Consider the following 20063-nt stretch of genomic DNA (forward strand, 5'->3'; position numbering starts at 1 on the left):
GTGCAAAAGTGAATGCCTGCCTGTGGGCTTATACTTTTACTAGAGGCCGGAAAATGAAATTCCTGCAAGAGTAGGCCTTCCTTCCCCTGGCTGCTGGCACCGGCTTCCCTCTGGCACCCGGGACCTGGGCTTCCCCTCTGGCTTCATCTGGAAGGTCATATGGAAGGACGTCCAGTCTAATTAGCATATTACACTTTTATTAGACTTTTATGCCATTGGGCATTTTAATTTATTTTGTTTTGTTAATCCTCACCCGAGGACTTTTCCCCATTGATTTTCAGAGATAGTGGAAGGGAAGGGGAGAGAAAGAGAGCTGATAGAGACACATTTATTGGTTGCCTCCTGGACACACCCAACCAGGGCCAGGGATTGAGCTTACAACTGAGGTCTGTGCTCTTGACCAGAATAGAACTGGGACCCTTCAGTCCAAAGGTTGACGCTCTATCCACTGAGCCAAACTGGCTGGGGTGCGATTGGGCGTTTATCTCCCCTTAAATGACACCCTGCTGGTGGTCCCCTCTGATCCTTACACACACCTGCAGTGGACGGTTTGCTGGGTCTCTGGAGCCTAGCCTTGAGCTATAAGGAAGATGCTGCTTGTCCAGTGAGCTCATCAGCTATAAAGATCTGGGTGTGCTGATGTGATAGCCCCTCCCCTGCATGAAGGCAGAGTTGGTCAGGCAGTGGTGGCTGAGGCAGGCTTGGGGCTTGCTGCCTTCCTAGGCTTTTGTTGGCAATGTCCCTAAGCTTAATCGGGACTGGGGATCAAGTCCACATTATTACGAATCTGGAGCTCTTCAACCTACCTGCATTAGTTTGCTAGGTCTACTGAACCAACGTACCAGAGACTGGGTGGCTTAAACAACAGAAACTTACTGTCTCCCAGTTCCTGAGGCTAGAAGCTCAAAATCAAAGTGTCTGTAAGGCTGGTTCCTTCTGAGGGCTTTGAGGGAAGGATCTGTTCCAGGCCTCTCCTTAGTTTGTAGATGCTATCTTCTCCCCGTACCTGTCTCTATGTCCAAATTTCCCTTTTTTATAAGGACCAGTCATGTTTGAGCAGAATCCACCCTACGCACCCCATTTTAACTTAACTTGGTTAGCTCTGTAAGGACCCTATCTCCAAGTAAGGTCACATTCTGAGATACTGGAGGTTACGGGACTTCAACATTTGAATTTAGGGGGACACCATTCAACAATAATACTCCTCCTCCGTGGTCTCCAACTCAGTGCTTTAAACACCAACACTTAACTACTCTGCTTATGCCCATTCTTACTGATGGACAGCTCAGTGCAGCTGGGGTCTCGTGTACTGGAGCACAGCTCACTGTAAGCATGTATTCTGTCCAGACTGGCGATCTCTCCTCAAGTGCCTGCTATGGGATATACGGGCCTTGAATTTCAGGCAATAACCGGAGATGTCATCTTGTTCTGTGAGGTACTGCCTGCATGGTACTTTTTATCCTTATACACTGATAAAAATGGCAAGTATTTATATAGCGCTCGATGAGTGCCAACGACTGTTCCAATCACTTTATATTAAGTAACTTACTGAAACCCCACAATACCCCTTTGAGCAGGGAGCTATGATTTACCTTGTTCTAGCTCAGATCAGAAACGGGTCCAGAGAGCTTAGAAACTTTCCCAAGTCTCTAGTAACCGAAGGAGTTTGGGCTTGAATCCCAATACTTTGAAATGAGATAAACAATTGGGGTGCGAATCTCCAGATACCATGCTTTTCATCCTTAGGGAGAGTGACCGAATAGACGAGGAAACTGAAACGCAGTAACTCAGCCAAGGTCACCCAGGTAAGAGGCGGAGTCAAGGCGGAATTCCTGCTCTGCAAGCCACAGGGCTTCCCCTAGAAGAGACCTAGAGTCCCTTCCCCATAGTCTGCTTCCACAGGCCCACGGCTAGCCGGGCCACCCAGAATCGCTAAACCTTTATCTGGCCTTAACAGTCTCCACACAGCAGGGTAATTATGGGGCATGAAGGGGGGGGTGGCACCCTCCAGACTTAGATCTGACCTCCCGTCGCTTCCAGTTCCCTGGACCACCAGCACCCCCCCCCCCCCCCCGACACAAGGTGTGAGCCTGCATCTGCACATTTTCTCAGGGGGGTGGTAAGAAGCGGGGTGGGGCCGCCCGGAGCACAGAGGTTCATATTTCTCGCAACCGGCCAATCCTGAGCTCAGGGGGCGTGGCCACACCTGGGGGGCGTGGCCAGGTGGCGGTGGTGGCGGTGGCGTCTGGGGTGAGGCGCTGACGTGAGCTGGGCGCACCTGGGCGGAGCAGGTAAGCGCCAGTGCGGGACCGTGAGCGGAGCCCGCACTCCCTACCTGCGCAGAGCCGGGTGTTACCTGCCCAACCTGTCGAGGCGCGCGGTGGCGACTGGAGATCTCAGCTGGGGACATGGTTCGGAGGGAGGTCCGCTTCTGGTAGCCGGATTGAGGAAAGGTGGGGACGCCAGCTTCTGGAGGCCAATCTGGGGGTGGGGGTGGTTGGGAGGGACACGCCCGCTGGGGGAGAAAGGCCCGCTCCTGAGTTTGGGGGGTTAGGAAAACTTGGGGACATCTGTCTTTTTTGGGGGGGACACCCTGTGGGGTTGACTGTCGCCCTTCTCCAGGTAGCTTTTGGGGTGCCCCAGCCCCGCAGTGCTGGGCCCTCCCGACCCCACACTCCGTCGTCGACTCCCTTTCCCTCCCCGCCCAGCCCGCTCTCGGCTCCTACCACCCACCGTCGGATGGAGCTGAGGAGCCTCCACCCTTTGCAGGCTCGCGGGGCCGCCGGCCTCTGTATTTCCCAAGAGGGGAATTCCCAGGCCCGCGGGCCTTTTGGGGCTGGTGGGTGTTTGGGGGAGTTGGTGGTGGTGGGGAGGCCAAGAGTTTTAGCCAGTTTGTTTTCTTTCCCTGGGTTTGTTTAGCACAGTCCGGCCCCCGCCCTGGGAGACACCAGTGGATTTCCAAGTAGACAAGCGAGGTGCTGGGAGGGTGGCGCCGGGCGTGGCCGCTGGGGGTGAGGCCTCTTCCCGTCGGGGCTGGAGGGCTGGTGGTGTGGAGAAATGTGGAAAGTCTCCCCGGCCTGGCTGGAAGGGAGGCCTGGGGTGCCACACTTTACAGGGAGCCTGCTTGGTGGTAAAGGGGTCATCCCTGCCCCAATCCTGCTCTTGATGGTTGTCAAAAGTGGAAGCCTGGGAAGGGAGAGGGAGAAGGCGCTTGAGTCCGCTGGTGAAGGCGCGTGGGGAGCCAGGGTAGTCCTCTAGGGTTAAACATATGCCTAACGAATGCAGGACAGCAGCACCCAGTACCCTGCACTTCCCGCTCCGCCGGCCCCCAAATTCAATCCAGCAGAGAAGAAGGGCACGGGAATTATGGGTATCGACCCAGGATTTACCCCTGAGCAGGGCTGAACTAAAGGGAGGACTGACTGGGAACCTGGAAGTTGGTATTTCAGTTCCCTCCGGAAGGAAGGGAAAAAAACAGGACCACCACTGAGGCTTGTCTGCAAGAAACAGTGGTGTGTTTTATTCTGCGGAAAACCTTTGACAGCCAAATCTCAGCTTTGGGGTAGCTGTGCACACACACACACACACACACACACACACACACACCCGCCCCGAAACTTGTCTGGGCAGGAGCTGCAGAGATGGCAGTGGGATGTTGATAGAGGACCTGCCCCCTGGAATGGGGGTATGAGAGAGCATGGTTAGTGCCTGGGAGAGGTTGAAAATGTGCCTGCTCAATGCCCAGTATGAAGGGAGGGGGGTAGGTTAGCATCTTTGCTCTTTGGCTGGTTAAATACATGTTGGAGACGCAGGCCTTGAATTTCGCTGTGATGGCAGCTAGAGATACCAGGGCTGAGTTCAACTAGGCCGAGGTGGTTCTGTGGGCTTTGGGATTTGGGTGGTGAGGGTGTTTGGAAAGAGAACTCTGATTTAGGTGTGTTTGAAGGGGGGTGTCATGTAGTCTTCTCCCGGCCACTTCATTGGCCCTCCATGCTGTTGGCATCTTTGTTGGTGTTTTTGGTTTACGCTCTCAGTGTGTAGAACAGTGGTTCTCAACCTTCTGGCCCTTTAAATACAGTTCCTCATGTTGTGACCCAACCATAAAATTATTTTCGTTGCTACTTCATAACTGTAATGTTGCTACTGTTATGAACCGTAATGTAAATATCTGATATGCAGGCTGGTCTTAGGCGACCCCTGTGAAACAGAACCGCTGGTGTAGAAGAAGGGAGAGATTTGGATGGCGGGATGCAGTGGCGGGACTTGGGACAGCACACTGATTCAGGAGTGCTGGATCGAGGCCCCAGATAAAGCACTTCACTTTTCTGTGTCTCAGTTAACACAGCTACAAATGGGGATGAGAATAATACCACTTCCAGATCATGAGGATGGAATCAGACACATTAAGTAAAAATACATGTAAAAACTGTAAAGCCTGTGTAGATATAAAGGGTTGTTGTTACCATGGTCTCATCAGTTAAAGGCCATCATCTTCTATACCAGTGGTTCCCAACGTGAGGCATATGCCCCACGGGGGAGGGGAGGGGCAATTTGATTTTTAAGGGGGGCAATTTGAGAATGAATTATTAACAGTGAATTTTTTGCATTTCTTATGGTTCTAGGGGCCTCAAATACAGTATATAAATATATATTGTGACATATTTATGTATTTCAGTTCTCTATATGTTTTGAAACTTTATTTGCTACTTTTTCATATCACTTCATATTATTATTATTTTTTAACAATTTCTTCCTCAGTACTTCACCTGTCCTTTTGTTCTTTTATTTTTCTCTTTCATGGATGCCATGTTCTTTGGAAGCTTGTTTAGACCAAATTAATGGCCCTTTAGGCTTCCTCCATGTAACTAGGACTTCACTTTTTGAATAATAAGAATTATATGTCATGGGGGGGGGGGGCATGGCCAAAAAAAAAGGTTGGGAACCACTGTTCTATACCTTACAGTGACCAAGAAATGTCTTAGCTTCCTGTGGTTAAAAAAAAAATACTACTTGTAGTTTTTTAAAAAAATAATAAATTGAAACATGTCATTGCAGGAAAAGATGAATCATATATAAAAGTATATAGGCAGGTATAAAATTCACTCATGATCCTATCACCAGGTAACCATTGCGAATGTCTTGTTGCATTGGTGTATTCTTTCATTCCCTTTTTAAAATTCTGTGTGTGCGTGTATACGGATCCATGTGCATGTTGTTACAAGATGGAGATACTCCTGGGCAATCAATATTATATGCTGCATTTTCTCCCTTAACTTCATATTGTAAACCTTTTCCCGAATCCAATAAAAATTATTCAGATGCCCCGTTGTTAATAGCTGCTTAATATTGCAGCCTGTGAACATGTAATTAGCCATTCTCCTCTGTTATTTGGTTGCTTCCATCTTTTCCCTCTCTGCCTGTTTTTAGAGTCTTAGTTACTGGGTGGCAGATGGGGGAGATCTTGGCTGACTTTCAGAAGGTGGAGGAGAGCAGGCTGGGGCGGGTTGCTCTGGGTACGGCCATCTCGGGAGAACGCTGAGAACCAGGGCTCGAGATCTTAATCATCGGTCTCTATGGGTGGCTGCTTCTCCTTCCCCATCGCTATGTGCAGTTCCTTGTGTTGACCTGGTTGCTTTAATTTTTTCTTCATGGGCTGTGGATCAACTAGAATAAACACTTTTCTTCAAAGTCCAGGATCCATCAACAGGTTGATTTTGTGTGTCGGACAGGCCCAGACACAGGACTTGGATGCATTGCAATATAAATTCTCAAAAGCCCCTCGCTAGGTTGACTGGTTGGCTGCCCATTTTTCTATTCTTTTCATCCTTCCCTTGCCCTTCCCCCTCCCAGTAGGCTAGGACTGAGGAGAAGGTAGAACTCGCCCCTCGGAGAATGTGTTTCCTCCTCCTTATAAGGTAATGGTCTCGGGGCTTTGATGGCTTGTGTTGCTGCCCTGCAAAACAACCTAAACCAAGGCCAAGACCAGGGGGGTGGGGGTACTTGAATTCTGCATGCCAACCAACCTCACCTACCCACGGAGCTGTGCTCCCCAGGGGGAAGGTTTCAGTTGCAGGAGAAGGTAATTGGGTCAGAAGGCTCAGGTAAGAGCAGGTCTTGCCTTGCTCTTAAAGTGCCAGGGCTGAGTTGGCTTTGGGTTTTCCCCATTGGATGGAAGTCTAGCCCCTCAGCTAAGCGCCTCTGAATGGGAGCCTTTCGCTGACTCAACTGATTTGGTTTCTGAACTGTGATCCAGGTAGGGGTCTTTCTGGGTATGAAGGTGACTTATTTGTCTTCCTTTCCTCCTCAGGTCTTTATGGGGCTTGAGCAGTTCTAATGTGGATTTCTTCAGGAAGGAGTCTGATGAAAACATTGCGCTTTAGCGCTTAGTAACTACCATAGTGCTTGACACTCAGTAGCTGATGACCAACTCTTTGTTGAATGAATGTTATTTTTTAGGTGTTTCTTTCTTACCTTAAGTAAAAACAAAGTAAAATAAGAACACCAAAAAATAAAATAAAATAAAATAAAAATCCAAGCACAACATTCCAGGCAAACAATTCTTCAGTGACCAGCTTTTCCTTTGGGCACACAATCTAGGCAAATCTTTGTTTCCTGTTGTGAGTGCTGGCTGCCTCCAATGCTATCTGCTATGTCTGGGCATTTTTATGAGATTTAATTGCAGACTTTACCCAGGCTGGCTCCTGCAACCAATCAGCTCACTCCAGCCTCTGGGAAATGAGCAGACCCAGGTAAGGAGGCCATCCGAGCAGGACAGGCCCTGTCTGTAGTGCTCTAGGCTTAGGAACAGTGGTATTTGATTATTCTAGGGTTTCTGAGTTTGACCAGACTCACCTGCAGGGCAGGTCCTCAGAGTCTCCAGCATTCCCAAGTCTTTTTCCACACACTAGATTGTTCTGTGGATAACCATGTCAGCACCCCCTCCTTTTTTTTTTTCCAGACAGAATCTTTGGGTGGCCCAGAGAAAGGACAGCCAACTCAAAGCCCAGCTCTTCAGATCCTGGTGGATATACTACCTGCTCTATGTAAGTGAGGACTTTGGAACTGGGACCTCCCACCCCTCACAGCCCCCAGCCCACTTCTCTCTCGTCATGAAGGTGTCATTTCTTACTAAAATATTCCCATTCATCTTTAGTTGTCTGTCTAAAAAGAGAGCATGCTTCAGGTTCTTGCCCACATCCTTATTGTTTCCATAACAATTTTTCTTCCATCTCCTGAGACGAGTTTGAAAAGAATAATTTTTGCCCGGCCGGTGTGGCTCAGTGGTTGACCTATGAACCAGGAGGTCACGGTTCGATTCCTGGCTAGGGCACATGCCCAGGTTGGGGGCTCGATCTCCAATGGGGGGGCGTGCAGGAGGCAGCTGGTCAATAATTATCTCATCATTGATGTTTCTAGCTCTCTCTCCCTCTCTCTTAAATCAATAAAAACATATTAAAAAGAAAAGAGTACTTTTCTTTCTCTTCCAAAGCCCTTGCTACTTTAGGAAGGACTGTGTTCCAGCAGAGATGACATCATCTTTTCATTTTTCTGCTCCAGGATTTAAATAGAAGAAATGTGATCTGCTTACATGATAAGTCTGATTTGGCTAGAGCATGAAGTATAAATGGCTTTGGAATAAGAATCAAAAGAACCCTTTAACCTCTTTTCTTTTCTTCCCCACCTGGCACAGTTTATTCCCATATTTAGTTTCTTTGCTGTAATCTAATGAAACTGTAGCTCTATCATAAGGGAACAGTGACTGGGAAAAGTTCCCAGCGACTGGCCTAATTCTCCTGTTCTCCCCATTTCTTCCCCCTCCCCCACCCAGATCATGGCCCTTCACCCCCGCAGAGTTCGGCTGAAGCCCTGGCTGGTGGCCCAGGTGGATAGTGGCCTGTACCCTGGGCTCATCTGGCTGCACAGGGACTCCAAACGCTTCCAGATTCCCTGGAAACATGCCACCCGGCATAGCCCCCAACAGGAGGAGGAAAATACCATTTTCAAGGTAAAGAGCCTTGCCATTTGACTTGAAACGTTTTCCATTCTCTCAGACTTTGTTGGCTTTTATGGTTTGTGCTGGTTTCTCTTTTGACATGAGGAATACACTAAATCCAAAACGCTGATGCAGCAGTGTTTATGATGGGGATGCCCAAACTTCACAGGCATAGTAATTTCTCTTGTTGGGGCATGTCTATGATAGTTGAGGTCATTTATTCTTTCCCACTGGTCCAAGGTACTCAATTCACATTCCAAAGGATCCTGGGTAAAGCTGGCCAAACTCCTGTGAGTTGTTCCAAAAGCTCCCAAGAGTCAGCAATGGACTCTTCCTCTTCATTCGCTCAGGGTTCTTGCTATGAAGAAAGGTATCTGGGCCTGGGAATGGCTCTTCAGGCCAGGGCAGGACTACTGAGTGTCAGCAGGCTCCTAGCATAGTCTGTAAGATGGGTGTAGTGGACCCTTAGCAAGTTTTTCTTCTGATATTGACATATTTTGCCCTATCCATGCCTCTGCTTAAAAATTAAAAGGTGACTTAATTATGTTTTCATTATACAACTATCTTTTCTATAAATAAAAAGCAGCATAGGGGATATAGTCAATAATATTGTAATAACTATGTATGGTATAGGGTGGGTGTTACACTTATCAAGGGGATCACTTCGTAAATTATATAAATGTCTAATCACTATGTTGTACACCTGAAACTAATATAATATTACACATCAACTGTAATTGAAAACTAATTTAAAATTTTAAAAATCGAAAATTACATTAAAATAAAGAAATTTGTTGTGATACGAGAGTAATTTTACTTAACTGAAAACAAGTTTTAATCACCTGGCATGTTACAAATGTTAAGTGAAACCAGAGCTGACTTAGCCAGAAGCAGGTGGGAAGCTGCTGTGGGCAGGGGTGTGATGTGGTTGGTAACTTGCGAGCCTGCACCCCATCTCCAGACCAAAACTTCTCTGTGCTGGTCAGTCTTCCAGCTCGTGAGTAACTTTTGTTACTGCACCCCCAAGACACCAAGAAGTGAATTCATCCTTTGTTTCCTGACTCTAAGCTGCAAGTCAGAAGTGAAATTCAGTCTCTACCGTGGGCCTGTCAAGATCTTGCTGAGACTGGACCAGGAAAGGTGGGCTCACATCTCAAAGGAGAGCCATCCTGGAGATGTCTCCCACCCGACTCAGTTATGTCAGGTGTAGAGAGAAGAGGCAGAGAGAAAATTGGCCCGAGAAAGTGAACGAGCACTTAATTTAAAATTAAATAATGATACAATAGGGATAGGAAAACATCTGTAAACCAGCACCAACATTCTAGTTGGCACGGAGGGGGGAAGGGCCTGCCCTGCCTCCAGCTGGTCTGAAATTGGGTTTGCTGTTGATGTAGCTGGTGGTGGCTGGCCACGGAGGAAGAGGCTGGTTCCTAGAAGCCCCACTCAGAAGAGCAATCTGCCTGCTTAGGGTTTGAGGAAAAGGGGGCTGAGGGAAGCTGTGTGGTCATTTTTATCTGTGTATCTGTTTGCAGATGCTAAGGGAGAGCCTTAGAAGTCAGGAGAAAAGTGAGGTTGCTTTCACAGATCCAAAGCTCTGACCGGCCTTTGACAGGATGGTGGGTTAGGGGTGGGGGCACTAGCATTAAGAGGATGCCTGATCCACACCCTATGTCCATTTTCTCATTTAATTCTCGGCAGCTCTGTAAGGGAGTTTACTCTCATGTTGTAGATGCAGAAGCTGAGTCTCTGAGGGGCTAAGTAGCTTGCTGAAATCACACAGCCAATACATGGTGGGGTCATCATTTGAACCCAGGCCTACCTTCTCCCCCATTTTCATCCTGCCCCTTCTCACTGGGAATTGGAAGACCTGTCTTCAAGTCCTGCTACCATCAATTGCATGGGTGGTCTTGAGCAAGTCACATAATCTCCTTGGGATTTAGATTCCCCTTCAGTAAAATGGAGGTGAACCCAGTCTTGCTTGCCTCGCAAGGATTGTTGTGAAAAGTGAAAGAATGGGACTCGTAGATTACCATAAAAATGCAGGGGTTACTTCCATTTTAGGAAGAGAAATAGGGACCTGTACAGTGACCAGAATCTCAGAAGTATGATTCAGAACAGGTTTGAACAAGTGATATTTATAAATCACAGTGATGGCCTTGTGGTGGGTGCTACCTTCTGCTGCATCAGTATAAACCCTCCATGTCATCTGCGTGGGCCCTGGTGTGTGTGTGTGTGTGTGTGTGTGTGTGTGTGTGTGTGTGTGTCAGTGTTTCTGGGCATCAGTAGGCACTCACTGCAGTTTCCTATTCCTCAGGCCTGGGCTGTGGAGACAGGGAAGTACCAGGAAGGGGTGGATGACCCTGACCCGGCTAAATGGAAGGCCCAGCTCCGCTGTGCTCTCAACAAGAGCAGGGAATTCAACCTGATGTATGATGGCACCAAGGAGGTGCCCATGAATCCAGTGAAGATATATCAAGTGTGTGACATCCCCCAGCCCCAGGGCTCCATCATTAACCCAGGTGAGGCCTCAGCTGCTGGGGAGAAGGTGGACCGTTTGTCAAGTTCTAGGCTGGACTCTTAAAGAGATAGGCGACTTGAAAATTGCCTGGCTTTTTACGTTTAAGACTGGTAAAGCAAGAAAGCCTTTCCCTAGGAAGGACCCAGAGAACAGAAGATGTAAACTCAGCAAAATCTTCTTGCTCATTTAGGGGGATAGGTACTAGCCTGATTGCTTAAAGCATTATAAAGTAGAGGGAGTAGAGTATAGATTTCTACCAAAAAAAAAAAAAAAGCTTCTTGGGACTTAACATTAAGAGCAGAGACCAGGTAGTTTAGAAGAAAGAAGAGATAAAACTTAGAAGGTTTGAGTTCTGAAGCTGGTTCTTGTCACTTCACTACTTGTGGGACATTGAATCAAGGCATTTGACCTAGCAAGTCTCAGTTTTTCAGCTGAAAAATGGGGATGCTCATCTTTCTTGCCTAGTTCAAAGGCTACTGCAAGAATCAATTGACATGTGTAAAAGCTCTTAAGTTCTCTTTATAAATGTTGAGGTGAATGGCCATTTAGTTGTAGGATACTTTTACTAAGAGAATACCACCCAATCCTCCTAAATACCCAATCCTTAACAAGAAGTGATTAAGAGCCAGATACATTTTTTTTTTTGGAGAGCCAGATAATTTTGATTTGTCCTCAGCAAATCTGGTGAGGCCCTGCCAGGAGAGAAGGGTCTGTTCTCACATTAAGCTTACAAAAGAGAGAAGCTGGTGTCCTTGAGTTCTTAAAAGGGATGCTAATGTGTAGGAAGAGGGTTAGAATACAAATTAAGAGATTTCTGTAGAAGGGAGTAGGGTTTGCAGTTCCTTAATAGGGGAGGGGAAGAGAGCTTACATCAGGGCTCTGTGGGAAGAGTTGGAATCAGGGATCAACATATCCTCGGCTCCCACTCTTCTTGACTAGGGCACTGAGGGTGCACACTGAGCCCAGAGACCCCCTGTGCTAGCTGTCTCTAGCTTGTGCGGGGAGTTGGCTACAGCAATAACTGGAACCTGAGGGGGTTCACTTGCAGCTGCGTGTCTGTTTCTTGGTAGGATCCACTGGATCTGCTCCTTGGGATGAGAAGGATAATGATGTGGATGAAGAAGATGAGGAAGATGAGCTGGATCAGTCACAGCACCATGTTCCCATCCAGGACACCTTTCCCTTCCTGAATATCAATGGTGAGGAGGGGTGACAGGTGGTCCAGAGGGGTGAGGAGGGCTTTGACCTTGCTCCTGCTGACCCCTCAGCCACCACTGCACTGGGAGCAGTGACCAGGCCCTGTGGCCAGGCTGCTGGCCTGTTAGGAAGCAGGGGTCATAGGCAAGTGAACTCTGCTGGCCCAGTTAAAAATTTTACTAATTCTCAGTCCCACATACAAAACTTTTATACATTTTGCTGACTTCTTTCAGGCCAAGTTGCAGGCATCGTTTTCATGACTTGTAGGTAGACTCTTCTGCTCTTTCCCTCAGTATAAATTTTGTGTCACTTTCTGGACGGGGTCTACTCAGCTAAGGCTCTGTGATGGGAACTTGTGGTTTCTACAGCTCTCAGTTCTCGGCTCTGATAGAATTGAGCTGCAAGGGACTTTTCTTTTGTGGATTTTTAAAAATACATTTTTAAAAATTAATCTTTATTGTTGAGATTATTACAGATGTCCCTTTCCCACCCTTCCCCCCATAGCTCCCCTCCTCCTGGTTCCCACCCCACCCCAGGCCCTTGCCACCCTATTGTCTGTGTCCATAGGTAATGCATACATGCATATAAGATTTTTGTCTAATCTCTTCCCGCAACCCCCACACCCTCTTACCTCTGAGAATTACTTCTGTTCCATTTCTATGCCCCTGATTCTATTCTATTTACCAGTTTATTCTGTTCATCAGATTTTTTATTCATTTAAGTTTTAGATTCAATTGTTGATAGATATGTATTTGTTGTCACTTTGTTGTTCATATTTTTTATCTTTACTTTTTTCTCCTTCTTCCTCGTCTTAAAGAATATCCTTCAGCATTTCATATAATACTGGTTTGGTGATGATGAAGTCCTTTAGCTTTTTCTTGTCTGTGAAGCTCTTTATCTGACCTTCAATTCTAAATGATAGTTTTGCTGGATAAAGTAATCTTGGTTGTCGGTTCTTGCTATTCATCACTTTGAATATTTTTTGCCACTCCCTTCTGGACTGCATAGTTTCTGTTGAGAAATCAACAATGGGCACTCCCTTGTAGGTAACTAACAGTTTCTCTCTTGCTGCTTTTAAGATTCTCTTCATGTTTTGACCTTGGCATTTTAATTATGATGTGTCTTGGTGTGGTCCTCTTTGGATTCCTCTTGTTCCAGGTTCTCTGCGCTTCCTGGACTTGTAAGTCTATTTCTTTCACCAGGTAGGGGAAATTTTCTGTGATTATTTTTTCAAATAGGTTTTCAATATCTTGCTCTCTCTCTTCTTCTGGCACCCCCATAATTCGGACGTTGGTATGCCTGCAGTTGTCCCAGAGGCTCCTTACACTATCTTCATATTTTTGGATTTTTTTTTCTTTTTGCTCTTCTGGTTGGGTGTTTTGTCCTTCCTCGTATTTCAAATCATTGATTTTGATTCTTGGGATCCTCTACTGTTGAATCCCTGTATATTACTCTTTATTTCAGTCAGTGCATGCTTAATTTCTGACTGGTCCTTTTCCTTTTTTTTTTTTTGGCATTCTCACTAAGATCCTTGAAAGTCTCACTAAGTTCCTCAGAGGTTTCTAGAAGATTCTTGAGTAACCTTATAACTGTGGTTTTTGAACTCTATATCCAGTTTTCTTTCTTCCATTTCTTTCACTTGTGACATATTTCTTTGTCTCTGCATTTTGGCTGCTTCCCTGTGTTTGTTTCTATGTATTGGGTAGCTGCTAAGTCTGAGTTGATAGAGTGGCCTTGTGTAGTAGGTGTCCTATGGGAGGGCTCAGTGGCTCAGCCTCCCCAATCACCTGAGATGGACACTGTTGATGCATCCTTTGTGGGCTGTGTGCACAGTTTTGTTGTAGTTGAGCCTTGATTGCTGTTGGTGTTACTGGGAGGAATTGACCTCCAGGCCAATTGGCTGTGGGGGCCAGCTGCGGCTACTGCTGGAGAGCTGCTGTGCAGGAGAAACCCTTATGGAGCAGGACTTGCTTCAGTGGAGCTTTGGCACTCCAAGTCTACCCCTTGAAGGTGTTGCTTATGCATGTGAAGAGTTATGATCTGGTATGGTCTCACACTGACCACTGGGTACATTGGCTCTTGGGTCTCCAGGGAGGTGCAAAGTCAGCCAATGCCTGGGGCCATCCAGCAGGAGCTACAGAGAGATCTGCAGATTCCTCCTCTTTGTATTGGGTTTGGAAATGCCCAGACGAGGACCAGGCTGTGAAGCAAGGCAGGCTGGTGCTGGTGCTGGGTCTCGAGCCTTTTATTGATAGGTTTGGGAATCCCTGACCCAGCTATAGCTTGTTTGACAGATTTTTAGCCCGAGAAAGGAAAGACCATTCATATGCAAAAGCTGCTGCGCATAGCTTGTGTGGGGTTATAAATTGGGTGGGGCGGGGTCTCAGAGAGAATCACCAGGGTGGAGCAAACAGAAATGGCTGCCAGTCAGCCCTGCAGCCCTGCACCGGGGAAGTCCCAGCACCGGAACAAGGACTGCCGTAAGCACCTCCGTCTGGAAGAAAGTTGCCCCAAGTTCCAACCCCAATGCCAGACAGTCCAATTTCTCCCTGTATGTGTCTGGGTCCCCCAGAGCCTCGCCTGGTACTGGAGCTCAGAGGAAGTGAGAGCTTGTAAATTCAGTTCGTGGTGCCGGCCTTTTAGGAGCAGCTGGGTCTCCAGCAGCCTGTGTGTCACTCAGCCCCAACCCCCACTGGTTTTTACAGTCCATCGTTCTTACTGCCCGTACGGACTTCCTTCCCCAGCTCTGGAACCCTGGGCTGGGTGTCTGGTGTGGGGCTGGGACCCCTTGCTCCTCCAGGCGGCCTCCGCAGAGGCTATCTCCCTCCCAATTATCTCTCCCCAGCTTGTTCTGTGCCTCCGCGCCTCCTACAGTCTCAGTGTGCTTTCTTCTTTACTTCTCTAGTTGTAGTACTTCCATTCAGCCAGCTTTCTGGTGGTTCTGGATGATAGCTGTTCTGCATTTTAGTTGTAATTTTGATGTGGATGTGCGAGGCAGCAAGAACGGGCATTTACCTATGCTGCCATCGTGGTTCTTTTTTGTAGACTTCTTAAAATTCAGCTTCCCAGGAAAAATGAGTTGAGAGGTTGGAAGGTCACTGTGTGATAGGGCAGGTACTGAATCTCCCATTGCCCATCCTGAGGATGCTTGAACACAAGCTGAACTGCTCCTCTGTGGCATCTTCGCTGGAACTGCCCACTAAAATGGTCCTTGACATGCATTCAGTTGAGCAGCTTTCACTGCTTTTCTAGTTTCATCTGGCTGCTATGGTTCAAATGAGATACTTGCGGGCTGCCTTGGACCCTCTTTGGGAAGATGTGTGGCATATATGAAAAACAAAGTAAAATGGGTACACAGATTTAAGCAGACAAAGGGTCCAAGAAACATTAACCTCTGTGATTCCAGAGCTGTTGGGGCAGAGGAAGAATTGTGGAAGAATAGATGCCTAAGAGGTGAGGCTAGGAGGAGATATCTGTAGACTTTTGAGTGAGCCAACTTGGCCAACAGCAGGGAAATAGGATGGGTTTCTTAAAATTAACTTTTAAGAATAGCTTTATTTGGGTACTTGTGAATAAATAATACTCTTACATGATTTAAAATTCATAATGGTACAAAAAGGTAATCAGTGGAAGGTTTTCCTTCCATCCCGTCTCTGACCTTCCAGTTCCTTCCCCAGAGGGTCCTTGAGTATCCTTCCAGATGTTTAATGCATGTAAAATATTTGCTTTTAATAGAATTTTGATAAATTAACACTTACTCAAAGCTAATAAACTGATTCCGTTGAGTTCCTTTTATGAAAGATAACCAGGTTTTATTTAATTGTAGGGTTCAAATTTTACAACAGAGAATCTCTCATTTATGCTCATACTTATTTAACCCCAGAGAAAACTCACCCCTCTGTTAATCTTCAGCAAACCCAGGTTTTCATGACTATGAGTTTATGGGAGAACCAATATGATTAGGTTTCCCAGAGGCAGGTGTTTTTTGTTGTGTTAGTTGTGGGGATCCTCGATGGGTTGCCACATTTATCTCGGTCCAGTGTTTGACTCTTGTCTGTTGACTTTGTTAGGTGTTAGAGCCTCAGACCAGATGCTGTGCATGTGTGGTGCCCCTGCCTGCTCAGCCACATCCTTCTGTTCTAGGTTCTCCCATGGCACCGGCCAGTGTGGGCAACTGTAGTGTAAGCAACTGCAGTGTGGGCAACTGCAGCCCTGAAGCAGTGTGGCCCAAAACGGAACCTCTGGAGATGGAAGTACCCCAGGCACCTATACAGCCCTTCTATAGCTCTCCAGAGCTGTGGATCAGCTCTCTTCCAAGTAAGTGAGCCCTGGGCTTTCTTGATGGGTCTTCAGCTCCTAATATAGTCCCTTCCTGCCTTGCCTTCTGCTTCCATTTCTTTGCCTTGTATAGAATAGCTACCTTTTCCACAGTTACCTTCTGCGTATGATTCCTGGCCAGCTGATGATGGGTTACCAGGGCAGAAATAGGCCAGGTGATAGTGAGTTACCAGGGCAGAAATAAAGAGACAGTAGCCTGTGCCTAATTGCCCAAGAGGATGCTCTGATTGGTTTCAGCTCCAGGTTACTCACCTTTTAAGTGGGTGGGAGTCCTGGTTTTATCAGTTTGGTTAGGGGATTTGGGGATAAGGCTAGTGGTGGGATAGGGAGGTAATGGCCATGGATTTAGTAAAGGGGGCTTTTAGATTTTGAGAGGCTTTAGGGTTCAGAGAAAATCTCTTTCTGGATTGGGCACAAATTTATTTCAATGAAGAATCATTGTCGCCCTAGCTGGGTAGCTCAGTTGGTTAGGCAGGGGTCCTCAAACTACAGCCCGCAGGCCACATGCAAATACAAATATTGTATTTGTTCCCGTTTTGTTTTTTTACTTCAAAATAAGATATGTGCAGTGTGCATAGGAATTTGTTCATAGTTTTTTTTAAAACTATAGTCCGGCCCTCCAACGGTCTGAGGGACAGTGAACTGGCCCCCTATTTAAAAAGTTTGAGGACCCCTGGGTTAGAGCATCGTCCTGATGTGCTAAGGTTGATCCTCGGTCAGGGCACCCTATTGTCTGTGTCCATGCAATGAATTCATAAATAAGTGGAACAAGTCGATGTTTCTCTCCCTCTCTCCCTTCCTCTCTCTCTCTCTCAAATCAATTAACAAAATTAAAAAAAATTATATTAAAATAAAAAAAGAATCATTGTCAATTCTCCATCTCCCTTTCAATTTACACATGGGGGGAAGTGGGGAAGAATGCTAGAATTTTGTCCAAGAGGCTAATAGCTTTAATAAGACCATAGGGAGACTTGCTGAGTGAAAATTTAGTTTGCTGTGAGCTGTATCTTTTTTATGATATATTGTTAAAACAGAAAGATGAGTTGGTATTCTTGTTTTGCTGGTTTCTTTAAAAATATGACACAAACCAGATACCTTAGTTTCTAGCTCCTTCCCATGCCTATAGATACAGAGACTCAGTATGAAATGGGAAGACCAGGACTCGGACCTTAGCTTGGAGGAATTCTAGCCCTTAGGGTGTGGTGATTGAACAGAGATAGGAATGATGGACCTTTGAACTGTTTGCTTCAAGACAGCCTTTTGCATGACTGTTTCAGGGTTATGTTGATGTCTCCCTCTATTGCAGGGAGGATAACTATGGCCATGGCCTTCCTGAACGCTGGTAGAAAGGTGGCTCAATCTTGATGGACTTGTATGAGTCTTAGGGATAAATGGGCAGAGCAGCAGAGCAGGACCCTCACTGTCCTCTCTCACCTTGCAGTGACTGACCTGGACATCAAGTTTCAGTACCGTGGGAAGGAGTATGTGCAGACCTTGACCGTGAGCAACCCCCAGGGCTGCCGGCTCTTCTATGGGGATCTGGGTCCCATGCCTGACCAGGAGGAGCTCTTTGGTCCTGTCAGTCTGGAGCAGGTCAAGTTCCCAGGTCCGGAGCACATCACCAATGAGAAGCAGAAGCTGTTCACCAGCAAGCTGCTAGACGTCATGGACAGAGGACTGATCCTGGAGGTCAGCGGTCACGCCATTTATGCCATCAGGCTGTGCCAGTGCAAGGTGTACTGGTCGGGGCCATGTGCCCCATCACTTGTTGCTCCCAACCTGATTGAGAGGCAAAAGAAGGTCAAACTCTTTTGTCTGGAAACATTCCTTAGTGGTGAGTCTCTTTTCAGAAGGTTGATGGGTGGGAAGTGGTCCCTGGAAATATGTCTTCCTCCATCCCTCCTCCCTTTCCTGGCTCTGCAAAGGTTTTTTTTTTCTGGAGGAAGTAAAGGTCGAAAAGAGCCTTGGTTCTGAGAAATGAAAGTGACCTGGGCAACAAAGAAGGGCGTTCCACTCCAATGCTCTGTACTTAGACACTATTTTTAGTTGGTTTTTAGCAACTTTAGTGGCAGAAGAGGGAAACAGCCTCGTCATTAGCTCCCAAATGCTACCAGTTTATCCTTAACTTTGGAAGGTGACCCTGTTCATGATAATCAGCAAGACGTATACTCTTCTCCTTTGAAAAATATCCGAACGGTGACTTCACGCAGGCACATTTAGGGAGAGCACTGCAGTGTGAATTTTACAATGTGGTTTGAACCCCAAGTTTAACTCAGTGGTTTCCTCTGAAATGATGAAAATGTTCTGTATTTGTGTTGTCCAGTATGGTAGCCACTAGCCACGTGGCTATTGAGCATGTTCATGTGACTAAGCAACTAATTTTAATGAACTTAAATTGAATAGACAGATGTGGTGGCTAGTGCCTACCATATTAGGATGGTATTTACGGAGTGGGTATGGAATGACCCAGTACACCAAACTTGCTCTCCACCTTCTGCAGATCTCATTGCCCACCAGAAGGGACAGATAGAGAAGCAACCACCATTTGAGATCTACTTATGCTTTGGAGAAGAATGGCCAGACGGGAAGCCCCCGGAAAGGAAACTCATCTTGGTTCAGGTGAGGAGATAAGGATATGTCAATAACTCTTTACCTTTTCATCAAAGCTTTAGCTCCTAGGTCTGAGGTAGAGCCCTGAGCAAAGGACCCATCAGACTGTGTGGGTTTTAATCCCATCAGATGGAGTACCAGACTCAGGCTTTGCACAATCCACAGTAGGTCCACGATGGGGAATCAAAGTGGGTGACGGTTTTAGTGGAGACCTTGGCTTTCATTCTCTTACTGACATTAGAGTCTTGCTGAAACCCACAGGATATGACCCTTTCAGCTTTTTTTTTTACAAAACCTTTCAGTTACTTTTAAGAACACAACCTTATTCTAGGAAGTAAAATCAAGATCACTTGGGTTTGGCCCCTGGATTTGTACAACAAGACTAGGCAACAGATGAAATTTGGGTAAATGTCTTGCTGAATAAGCAGTTACTTGTTTAGATATGTGATATGATGCTACATCTAGATTCTTTACCTTCATTTTGAACCAACTTTTAGAATAAACCCTAACAGGATGGTTCGGAGAGATGAAGGCATATACTATATCTAGGGGGGGGGGGGGGGGGGTGTTCCGTAGGGCCTCACTGGTCCTTCCTTCAATCTTGAGTCCCTCCTGCTGTTGAAAAATACCCTTTCCTCAGCAGATGCCTGTGTGCTCTGTGTCCTGAACAGGTTATTCCGGTGGTGGCTCGAATGATCTACGAGATGTTTTCTGGTGATTTCACACGATCCTTTGACAGTGGCAGTGTCCGCCTGCAGATCTCGACTCCAGACATCAAAGATAACATCGTTGCTCAGCTGAAGCAGCTGTATCGCATCCTCCAAACCCAGGAAAGCTGGCAGCCCATGCAGTCTACCCCCAACATGCAGCTGCCCCCGGCCCTGCCGGCTCAGTAATCGAGAATGCCATCTTCCTTCTCTTTTTTTTTACAATATTGTACATATGGATATTTTTTATTATTCAGATTTAACCAGCTTGTAAAACCCCTTTTCTTTCTAACAATGTTAGTAGTTTCTGACTCTCCAAATATGCCTGGTTCTTAAAGTTGATTTAATTTATGGAAAAATCACCCTTTATACTTTCCCTTTCTTTTTTATAAACATCCCAATGGTAGTAGAATTGTAGTAGAAGGAGATTTGGACACCAGGGTTCTAATGACGGCTTTACTCTCAATGTACGACCTTGAACCAAGTCATTTAACCTCTGGGCTTCAGATTCATTACTGTCAAAGTGAAGGGGCTGGAATGATGCCTGAAATAATGCCAGGTTTAAAACTCTGACTCGATGACCTCATTCTACTTGTACAAGGCAAAACTGCCTGGAACAGAACCCTTCTGAATTGTTCTTGTACCACTTTTTTTTTTTTCTTGCCTTCATTAAAGTTCCCTCAAGCACTGATTTGTCCAA

At 46.5% G+C, this 20063-nt stretch overlaps 1 protein-coding gene across 3 annotated transcripts; it reads left to right on the plus strand.

Moving 5' to 3' along the window:
* The first annotated feature begins 2267 nt into the window (after positions 1 to 2267).
* IRF6 (interferon regulatory factor 6) lies at positions 2268 to 20054 on the plus strand. 3 transcript variants are annotated; one of them, XM_070396856.1, is made up of 9 exons: positions 2268 to 2291; positions 6959 to 7043; positions 7829 to 8005; positions 10308 to 10512; positions 11582 to 11710; positions 15852 to 16025; positions 17488 to 17880; positions 18547 to 18665; positions 19328 to 20054. In XM_070396856.1, the coding sequence occupies exons 3-9, from the start codon at positions 7832 to 7834 to the stop codon at positions 19550 to 19552; spliced, it is 1419 nt and encodes a 472-aa protein (XP_070252957.1). In that variant the 5' UTR covers positions 2268 to 2291; positions 6959 to 7043; positions 7829 to 7831; the 3' UTR covers positions 19553 to 20054. The 3 variants fall into 3 exon arrangements, with proteins under 3 accessions (XP_070252957.1, XP_070252956.1, XP_070252958.1); XM_070396855.1 differs by lacking the exon at positions 2268 to 2291 and adding an exon at positions 2298 to 2453; XM_070396857.1 differs by lacking the exons at positions 2268 to 2291; positions 6959 to 7043 and adding an exon at positions 8980 to 9133 and having other exon boundaries at positions 7920 to 8005.
* The last annotated feature ends 9 nt before the right edge of the window (positions 20055 to 20063 follow it).

This window comes from Myotis yumanensis, unplaced genomic scaffold, assembly GCF_028538775.1.
Source record: "Myotis yumanensis isolate MYYU_CA2020_CCGP unplaced genomic scaffold, mMyoYum1.0.hap1 SCAF_17, whole genome shotgun sequence".
Taxonomy (NCBI): domain Eukaryota; kingdom Metazoa; phylum Chordata; class Mammalia; order Chiroptera; family Vespertilionidae; genus Myotis; species Myotis yumanensis.

What these genes read in the sequence shown, in the direction of transcription:
- IRF6 (XM_070396856.1), top strand. Translation starts at nt 7,832, where the DNA reads ATGGCCCTTCACCCCCGCAGAGTTCGGCTGAAGCCCTGGCTGGTGGCC. An exon ending in AGGAAAATACCATTTTCAAG is followed by an intron (nt 8,006 to 10,307) that starts GTAAAGAGCCTT and finishes CCTATTCCTCAG; the next exon opens with GCCTGGGCTGTGGAGACAGG. An exon ending in TCTGGAAACATTCCTTAGTG is followed by an intron (nt 17,881 to 18,546) that starts GTGAGTCTCTTT and finishes CACCTTCTGCAG; the next exon opens with ATCTCATTGCCCACCAGAAG.